General features: G+C 34.9%; 3 protein-coding genes across 3 annotated transcripts; all 3 read right to left on the bottom strand.

The window, feature by feature from the left end:
- Nucleotides 1-867: 867 nt before the first annotated feature.
- LOC145772877 (alpha-1,6-mannosyl-glycoprotein 2-beta-N-acetylglucosaminyltransferase-like) lies at nt 868-2332 on the bottom strand. The gene has a single exon (XM_082584761.1). It carries the CDS (start codon nt 2317-2319, stop codon nt 1015-1017), a length of 1305 nt encoding a protein of 434 aa, XP_082440887.1. The 5' UTR covers nt 2320-2332; the 3' UTR covers nt 868-1014.
- Nucleotides 2333-2337: 5 nt separating this feature from the next.
- On the bottom strand, nt 2338-5267 carry LOC145772878 (ribosome biogenesis protein NOP53-like). Its single transcript, XM_082584762.1, has one exon. It carries the CDS (start codon nt 5249-5251, stop codon nt 3998-4000), a length of 1254 nt encoding a protein of 417 aa, XP_082440888.1. The 5' UTR covers nt 5252-5267; the 3' UTR covers nt 2338-3997.
- Nucleotides 5268-5275: 8 nt separating this feature from the next.
- On the bottom strand, nt 5276-9460 carry LOC145772876 (N-acetyltransferase ESCO1-like). Its single transcript, XM_082584760.1, has one exon. The coding sequence runs from the start codon at nt 9333-9335 to the stop codon at nt 7824-7826; it is 1512 nt and encodes a 503-aa protein (XP_082440886.1). The 5' UTR covers nt 9336-9460; the 3' UTR covers nt 5276-7823.
- Nucleotides 9461-10545: the final 1085 nt, after the last annotated feature.

Genomic DNA, 10545 nt, shown 5'->3' with positions numbered 1-10545 from the left:
AAGTTACACTGACAGTTACTCGGCATTTTACAACTGAAGATTATCGTTTGATTTTCTCGGCAGCCGACTGTAGCAACAATTGACCAAATGTTGAAAGAAGATTTAACGACAATGTTCATAACAACAACCTAAAAATATCGACAAGAAAACTATTTACACGTCAGATGGGGGCCTCATTAAATATCATACGCTATTTTCCACTTCCCTCATTATAACACAAAACACTTTTATCGTCGTCAACCAATAGAAAGCAATATGGCAGTTCAGGCACATCTTCTAGGGCGTCATATCATACTTGAATGGCACCAAGATAAACCGTTAGTAAAAGAGTCAAATGTAGGCGATCTTCTTGCTTATAAGGCAGCAATTCAGGCGATGAAACAGAAAAACCAAAAAAACTTGGTGGTTATTGCACATAGGTTCAAGGATGGGTAATGACTGCTACCCAGACAGCAGATCATACGTTTTTTACATTGATTCAACGTCGTTGAATCTATGTAAAAACGACTGATTTGCTGTTAGGGTATAACGAGAATGGAAATGACGAAAGTCTAAATGAATCGTTTCGTTTAAGCTGCAATACAGATCATAAATAGATGAAAAAAAATTAGGTTTTATATTACCCTTTCAAAATTAATAACTGTTGTGAGAACACTGAATGAGGTATCCAGCAAATCTTTGAAAAACAAAACAATCATGTAACAAAAGCACAAAAGTAGATGGGCAAAATGACTATGTAATACCTTGTGATTGCCAGATCACTATTTCATAAGATTAGCTCAACATCACACTTTCTATATATGCAACTATAGTTAACCTGATTAATACACTTTTGAATACATCAAAATAACCGCATAAACATTTTTACCGTACCACATCAACACTACATGTTCGCCTTGCATCTTTCACAAACACGTCCATGTCTTTCTTTAGGAAAAAGAGATGTGCAAAATACATTGCGGTCTCAAATGAATGAAAAATATCATAACTCAAAAACTTTGCTATAATTTAAAATTATGCGATTAGCGATTGACACAAGGATTTATATTGTTTGCATAAAAGTTGATCTCGCAAGTCACCCCAGCCTCCGTTCGGACGAGGTGATACAACAAGTGCTGGGTTATCCCTAGCAACACGTAAATTAGCTGGAAACATCTTGCTATTTTGTAATTTCGCCTTGACAGATTGTAATTGGTCGCTTAGTTCGCACTTTTTCTTTGCATGTAAACCGTCGCAGGAACCAAGATGGAAGACGCGTGTAAATTTGAACTGAAGAGTGTATGCCTTATCAGACATAACCTTCCTCATGGCTGCTTGAAGTGACCAATCCCAGTTGTAGTCGTCAAACTCACAGATGTCGTTGGTGAGATCAGATATTTGTTCATAAAACTCTCTAGTGATAACCATGCCTATATTTGCTTTAGTACTAGACCAAGGTTGGAATTCTACATCTTCATTAGTTAAATGGTTTTGCTCTTTCTCGTAATTGCCAAGGCTGATAAGGCTACACCGAGAACATTTGCGATGCATCAAGTCAATGGCTAATTTTGAGCAATGCAAAATATCTGGAGCAAGATAGTAATCTTCTTCTAATAAGATAACAGGGGCTTGATTACCTGAAAAAGCTTTAACGCCGCTATACACCATGTGAAGTTTCCAAAGCCAGTGGTGCTTTATTTGGACATATTTTACTTCTCGATAATGACCAAACTTATCTGGAAACTCAGCGTTGTTGCATTTTTTCGCTAGCGCTTCTGATCTCGGCATATCTCTCACACAATCGTTTGGGTCATGACCAGGAAAGGAATCAGGAAATAGTTGCATTGAAAAGGGAAAAAATATGGTCATGTATCGACAAAATGTTATCCCAGAAATCACTTGTTCTATTTCTGGAACAAATTTATCCATACTGATTACGAGTGTGGCTTTTTCAATGTCTTTAACATTCTTCAATGAATTGATAAACTCTTTGAAGAACTGCACACGATCATGCACTTGCACCAACAAAATAGTGGTGTCTGTTGTGTGATGACCATGCTGATAAATATTGTGCATTTTCTGTGCAGAGTTTATTTCTAAAGCTCTGTGATAGAGAGATGAATCTTTTGGTTCCTTAATGTTTGGCCTGGGAACATTTGCAATAATATCATTGTTGATAGAGATTGGCAAATTGTCATGTTTTCTGTTTGGTGCATCTTCTAAACGACTTTCTGCATGTAAAGTGTCCTCTTTCCACAACATCTTTCTATACAATACAAAAAATGTAATCAAAATTGCAATAACTATGAGAACTTGTAAACGTAACTTACGGAGTGCCATTTTCAGCACAGAAAAAGATCTGAAACAAACACACGCATTAGTCGGTATTTAGCAGTAAATATTTCAACCATGAAATTTTATTTTTGTTCAAATACTTAAACAAGCATTATCACATGAGATTCACAGCAATACAGATGAATACGGTCCTCAGCCAAAAAATTAGTCCTTTTCACTTTGATTGAACTGCTGCTGACGTTGAATCCATGTAACAAGGGTTAATTTGCTGGCTAGGTTCATACTGAAAGCAATGCCCAATGGGGCATATTAAAACTAACGCAAAATCATGATTAAACGCATTTATGCTAGTTTTGTACAGACAAAATCAATTGATGATATATTGACTATATTTTTCCCTTTAATTAAATGACACATATCTAGCATGTTTGTACTGCAGCAAAATGGTAGTAAGTGCTGACTTAGCTAATTAGGTTGCCTGTTGTGAATGAACATATGATATTGACGGTACACGACATCTGGGCGAAATGATACACCATGATATTGATGAGGGTCATTGAGGGTACTACCTATGGTGTGAGGTCTATGACATAAAGGCTCTTTAGTTACTTATCTAACCTATATAGTGAAGACAATAGAATTATTTGCAAAATTGCAAGATAACAGCTAATGTACAGCAGAATAGTCCATTTGATCTCAATGGGTATGCCAAATTAAACATTGGAACGGTGTACCTCAATGCAATTTTTCCCAATAAAAGCTGACAAAAGCTTGCCATGTAAGTTATCATGAAGGTGAAAAAGCACTACTGTGCTTGCAACACCATTATTATTATTATGAGATTTTATATAATGTTCACAGGAAAACTACCATCTTCAAAAAAAGTCATTTCCAAAAACATTATTTTCAAATGGACTGCACCAAAATAGCCTACCATAGGCCATTCCAAGGGTAGTTACAATTAAAGTTTTTGAAATTATTATTAACTTTATTGACTATTTCAGGAGAACATAACTTGTGAGCTGAAGTTTGAAAAATACTGTAGTTCCATCCAAGTGATATCAAGCTTATTGCATGTCATTAAGCACGGAATGGCCGGTTTCGGCGAGTGGCCTATTTGGCGAGCTAGCCCTTTTCGGCAAGTTCCCTATTCGGCGATTTTTTAATTATCGGGTCCCGTAGTCTAATTATCATTGCCGTTTTAGGGTTAGGGGTTAGGGTTGGAGTTAGGGGGTTAAGGGTTAGGGGGTTAAGGGTTAGGAGGTTAAGGGTTAGGGGTTAAGAGTTAGGGGGTTAAAGGTTATTTGAACGTTTAGCAACGTTAAAACGATGTAAAAGCGGCAATGATAATTTGGCTACGGTACCCCATTAAGCAATACCAATTTCTGTTTCAATAGTATGCTACACTACAAAGTTGAAGACCAAAACATAATATGTGACCAGAGAATTTTTATACACGATCTTCAATTAGAATTTGTACAAAAAATGTAAATCAACCAACCACAACACCAGTTGGCCTATCATTACTGCCTTGGGGAAAATTTACAATTCCTGGTTACTGAAAGCTGATGCAGACACAATTCCTGTGAGAAGTTTAAAAAATGTCCTCTTCACTAAATACTCAAAGTTGTGATGTAGAAATACCAAAACATTAAGAAATATTAATTTAATTCAAAAGCATATTAACTATTAAGGCATTTTCCAATTTTTGAAAATGATAATTTTATATTTCAATTTCCCTAAATGCACGTTTTTCAATCCATTTCTGTTTTTTTCTTTTTTGTCGTTTAGCCTTTGCTCGAGGTTCAATGATACATCGCCTCTGCAAACTTTTGTACCGATCAACCATAATGTCTCCTTCTGGTTTCAGCTTACGCAAAGACCCTTGCAGTTCACTGCTAAGCTGGAGATCATGATCTGGTTCTTCATATTTTGTAGATGATAAAACCGGTCTGACAACTCTCCTAGCTTTAACTGCTCTTTTTTCAGCTTGTTGCTTTTCCTTGAGTTCAATTTCTTGTTTAATTTGCTTTATACGATACACTTCGTTACTTCTTATATTGAACAATTTTCTAGCTTTCTTACTGAAAACTTGTTGAATCTGCTTTTTTTCTCTTCTTCGAATTTTGGTGGACTTTTTTTCTCTTATAATCGGTTCTTGTTTGATCACTGTCTCATAAGCAATGTCTTCTTCCGTTTCACTTCCATCTGATTCAAATAATCCTTCTTCTAATTCAGCCTTGTTGGTTTCTGGGGTGGCAATTTGACTTGGGTCTGTAGAAATGGCTCTTTCAATTCTCTCTGCAATTTTCACTTTGATAGTTTCACGATTATGTTCTTTTAACAACAAATCTTGATGATCATCAAGCGTTGGATTATAGGAAGCACCAGGGTGAGCAACTTCAACTGGTTGGTAATCAAATGGAGATTTTTTCTCTAGATGTTTTGGTCGTGTCCGTTGGCTTCTGTGAGTAACTGTGTCTGTGTGTTGAACAATTTTTTTTAGTTTAAAAATATCTGTTTTTAGGTTATTTACATCCTTGGACCAAATATCGTAATTTTTGTTTCGTTTCTTTGATTGAACGATGGTCTTAAAAGAAGACAGTGACTTTTGTTTGATTGGCTTTCCAATTTTTTGAAGAAAGAGTTCATTATTGGCTTTTCTTCTCAGTTTTGCAGCATTGCGATTACATGGAGGCTTTATGGCACTGGGATCAGGCACAAGAATTTTGTCCACCATCAAACGCTTTTCTTTTTTTCGCTTCAATGTTGGTTTGATTTCAGCTGATTCATTTTCAATGGTAAATAACTCAGAATTAGTTTTTGCTTTTACTAATCCACCAGTTCTAAGTTCCAATCTTTCCTTGTCAAGAGCATCTTCTATTTCTGAAATGTCACATTTGTTCCAATTCTTCTTTTTGTTCTTATTCAGCCTTTTCTTGCGCTTCTTTGTCGTTTTTGTCTCAGTCACAACCATTTTTAAACAAAATGTATATTCTGAAAAAGAAACACAAAAAAAACAATTATAAAACTGAACAATGGGATGAAACAAGCCAGAATTGAAAAACTTTTCACAATATTGAGATAACAATCTTTCATTTCACAAGTCCTTCCATGATAAACAAACAAAGTCAACATTGTTGTGAAGAGGTGCGGCCCGATTTCTCACATTTTGACTACTGCTATATTATGGTATCTGACTTAATTTTTTTTACTTTTTGCAAACTTTGATGATATAAAAAGATTTTGCTGCCTTGGTGAAGCAGAATAAATTGAGAAAAAGTAAGCTAACTGTCTGACTGAAATTTTCTATACCAAATTGTGTTTTTTTCCCTGTTATGAATTATGCTAAGTATCGATATGATGTAGCCTATTAACCGTGTTATCTACCGATATTATTATTAATGTTCCTAAGGTTTGGTATTTTGTTAAGATGTTTGGGTGGCAGCTGACTTTGATAACTATTTGGTCTTCTACTGTCATCTTTGTTGTGTGAATTATTTGTGTTTGTGTTTTTGCATATTTTTATTTATTTGCCAACAAAAAATAAAAAAATATTTGCCAGCAAAACCGAACATTGTTTTTCAAAGTCTGGTGATGTTAAAACCCAATTTGTCACTTGGAAAAGGCATTAAAAAAAGATGGTTGAAAAATTACTTGTAGTACATCTTAATCAAAGAGTTACCAAAAGTTGGCAACACACAAGCAAAAGTCTACAGAATGTAACAAATCAGGCCATATCTCTAGGTAGCCATGGGTCAAACATTAAAAAGTTTAAGTATTTAATAGTAAAATGAAAACTTATCTTTACTACAAGTAGCACAATTGTATTTGAAGTGATGGCATACCAAGCACTCAAGCAGCAGCAGTGGACATCACAATAGAGGATATTTCCAATAACCTAACTGCAAGTTGAGCAGTGTCTATATTTTAGTTAAAGAAGCAATGATTTACAAGCGAAAATCGACTTGAACGAAGAGAAAATATTGCTAAACCAATATATATATACACAATAAAGCAGTGTTAAAAATGCAGTTATTCAAATAAAACCATAGTGCTGATGTTATTAAGCTAGGCACACCTAAAAAGTAAATTCTCTCATTAACACAAGTCGGGCCCATATTGGTACTTACTACTTAGAGTTGCAGTTACAAACTTAACTCACGTTGCAAATACACAAATGCAAGATGATCATACATAATTTGACTTGATTTGCTTATGAATGCAGAAGATCAAAAATGAAATTGAAGCAGAAAACAAAATAGTAGTTTGCTTTAGAATAATTCCCTTTGAATAGCTTACATTACTGACAAAACTGTTTGAAACATACTTTTGAAAAATGAGCTGAAATGCGGTATATATTATAACTACCAGAATAATTCACATCAAGTAAAGAATATGTTAGGATATCATGTAATTTCTTGATGTGCTATTTATATCTCCAATAAAACTAAGCAAAACCACATCAACAGAAAACAAACGTTTAGAAAACTTCAAAGCAATACACACATTATCATACAATTTTGGCAGTGGCTATTTAACCGGCGACGGTTTTTGAATCTGAAACACTATTTGACCGTCATACGTCATTTATACAGTCACTTTTTTTCTTTTTCTCTTTTAAAGCAAAAGACGAGAAGCGCATATATAAGTTCTAAATCCGACCATTTTATTCAACTCCATACGTGGCGCGTGCGATACTTCGCCGGCTCCTATTCTAGAGGGACTGAGTTCGATACTACCCGGAAGCCTTCTTTTTTTTTAACTAAATTTTGACCCGAAGTGCATTTTTGTAGTCAATTTTTAATTTGAGTTGCATTACATTTACATGTACCATTACCATTTTTTTAAAAGAAGCATTGTATATAACTAACTTGTTGAGAGCAAAAATGTAATGCTTCGTTCGGCAAACACGGTCACATCAATCAATCAATCATTTTATTTTTCGTCATCAACGCGTGCGGGACGAAAAATATACTAACTACAAAAATTGATATAGACCTACCAGCACGTTAATGAACGGGAAAAGGTGGCAAAACCTTGAAAGGTTTAAAACGTGCCTGAATGAAAAATTATGTAGTAGGCTATAGTTAGCATGGCCACAAACGGAAAATTACCCAGAGAAATTCTCAAATTCCAGCAAATTAAAAAAACTCTAACTTTATTACTCACATTTGAAAAGACCTATGAAAATAAGCTGTAGACAACTCAAATTAAAAATTGACTACAAAAATGCACTTAGGGTCAAAATTTAGTTAAAAAAAAAATAAATAAAAAAAAGAAATGCTTCCGGGTAGTATCGAACTCAGTCCCTCTAGAATAGGAGCCGGCGACGTATCGCACGCGCCACGTAACGAGTTGAAAAACATGGTTGGATTTAGAACTCATATACGCGCTTCTCGTCTTTTGCTTTGAAAGAGAAAAAAGAAAAAAGGTGATTGCATAGTGACGTCATGACCGGTCAAATAGTGTTTCAGATTCAAAGACCGCCGCCGGTCAAATAGCCACTGCCTACAATTTTTTTATCTGCAATCCAGGTAAAAGAGAAATTAGTGATGCAAATTATAAGTCAAGAATTCATGTGTTTGGCAGTAGCACGAAGCAAAGCGAATTCCATCTGGTGTGGGATCGGAAAATGCAATTTGATTTGTTTCCAATTGACATCCCATTACATACGTGTTCCTTAAAGCATCCAAAAGACGAGTGGCAATTTTAGAACGTCGATACGGAAAATAAGTCCATATTCGAGATACTCCACATGACACTTGTTCTGACTGAAGAGAACATGCAGCTACTGACATGCATTCACTAGTAGGCAAAAGACGATAAGCGTGTGTAATAGGCTCAGCTACAAGACAACCAGCAATTTGATTATCATTTGAAATAAACAAATAGGTAACTTTTGATAACTTTTTTGAAGAAGTTTTTGTTTGGTCAAAACCTAGATCAATATCAATTAAGGATCTGATCTCATTGACTTTCTTGAGAGCATATTTTGGATCATTAGGGAGCACCTTCAAGATTCTGCCATCCACAAAACTTGCAATCTCATTCTCTCTTTTCCAGCCCACAAATTTAACACAAGCCAAAAACCGCTTATGGTAAACAGAATGGTGTTGTTGATCAGATGGATGGTTTACCGTATAAACCATTCCACACACATTACACTGAGTCGCTCCAAACTTTTTTTGACCAGCATCAATAACCATTTGTTGATTTCTTGCACTTGTATGAGGAGAAGCAGCACGTCTCATTTTTGGTGTGCTAGGCAGCGACACACTCAATGCCTCTGGAGAAACAGTGGCATGATTTTCATTTAAAGTTTGACAATTTTTTGATTTCACGGAAGGTGATGACGATGTTACTGAATTTTTTGGATAAAATAATGGATAAAGTTTTACATCTGGTTTGTCATCATCTGGTGCACTTGAATCCAAAGAAATAGATAAACTTTCCAAAGGAGATTGAACTCTCATTAAAGAAACTCTACACTGATCATATTTAAGCTCTTTCACGCAATGAGGAACCTTTCCTTCATCTAGTAACGTTTTGGCATTTAGTGCTTCTATATCCTGACATTCATCAGTCAAAAGAGGTGCATTTTCTTTGCTAAATTCTCGAATCTTTTTAGTTCTGTTTTCAGACACACTTTCTTTTTTTTTAATGTCAGCATCGCTTGGACTTGGCATTTTTAAGTTTCTCCAAGAAAAATTTGAAAGTGAATGACGCTTGCCCAATGACAAAGGAGCCCAGTTTATAGTTGGGGATGAATTTTTTGTATCAACATTTTTTCTTTTGACAAGGCTTTTTCTTTTCACAGCATTTGATATTTTGGGAGCGGTTACAACTGAGCATGAAATAGCACTGGCATTGATTTTCTTGGGTCTGTTGTTTGTCGAGTTTTGACTTTCCTTTAAATACTTTTTTATTTCTAGGCCAATCAGTTCTCCCTTTGCACGAAGAGTTTTGCGTTCAGCTGGAGTGACATAACGCTTTGCAGTCTTTTTGTTTTCAGATATGCCATAAAAAGAAAATGACTTTACTTCTTGACTAGTTTTCATTATGAGTGATTACAAATAGCCCATAAAGCGGTAACTTACAACTTTTCATCAAATAGGGCAGGATTCCTAAGTATGATTTCCCTCGTGAAAGAGCTCTTATAATTTAAAAAAATACAAAGTATGAACACAGAGCCACACACAAAGCAAGAAACGCCAAAACGCGGTGTTACGCCAAACTTTGCCACGAAAAGTTGAAAAAAGTGTTTCCAAGCTTTATACTTTCAGTTCAATTCAATTCAATTCAATTTATTTTTCTTTGTCAGAATGCAAAAGAAATGATATTGAGAAAAAGAAATACAGTAACAAAACTAACAAAAGGAAATTAAAAAAGTTAAAAAAGTTAATTAAAAAAGTTAATTATCAAACATCGAAAAATGTAAAAAATAATTTCATGACAACACGGAGAAACTATAATTGTACAAAACAACAATATCTATTTGCGTTAACAAGATTTTTTTACCTAAATTGGCGTTTTGCAAGGAATGTGTTGAGACCAGAATTGGATCAATTACAATTGCAACCGAATGTAATTAAATTACACATTTTTATGTGATCGAGACTTTTTGTTGTTCTGTAATGTTGTAAATGTAATTTTTGAAAAGTTGTGCTCCAAACTACAATTAAATTTAGGGTCATCTGCAACATCATCCCCAACAGAAGGAACTTTTCAATAGATGGTAAATTTTGTAGAGCAAAAAAGAACTCACTGGGTGCTGCCAACTTTCGTAATGCAATCACACCAAAACCAAGAAATCAAAATTTAACATTTTTTATTGGCCTACACATTTGTTTGTTAATGATAAACTCAACAAAAACAAACCAAACCAATAACACTAACAACGCCCCGTGAAAATTTATGCAAATTGGAGGAATGAGCAGCGTTGTGGTAATGTGGTGATAGCCTGTACGGAAGGCCTAGTAGCCTATCTTGGTTTTAGAGGGACTTATAATTTGAGTTAGCTACTATTCCTTGAATTCATTGCCCAAAGCATGCGTTCCTAATTGGTTTTGAATTTTTATCCTCGGACTGACAAAGCCTTGATAGATTATTCCTGGTAGTTTCACATAGCCTACTTGCAGTGACGATCGGTGAGGGAAAGCAAGGAAAGCAGTGCTTACCTTAGCAAAAACTATGCAAAATATAATGACTGAATTCTAGGTTTAACTTCTTATTATTTTTATCACGTCTATTTTAACTTGAAAATTACTG

The sequence above is a fragment of the Aplidium turbinatum genome, chromosome 6 (assembly GCF_918807975.1).
Source record: "Aplidium turbinatum chromosome 6, kaAplTurb1.1, whole genome shotgun sequence".
Lineage (NCBI taxonomy): Eukaryota > Metazoa > Chordata > Ascidiacea > Aplousobranchia > Polyclinidae > Aplidium > Aplidium turbinatum.
This window is presented reverse-complemented; position numbering and strand designations above follow the sequence as displayed.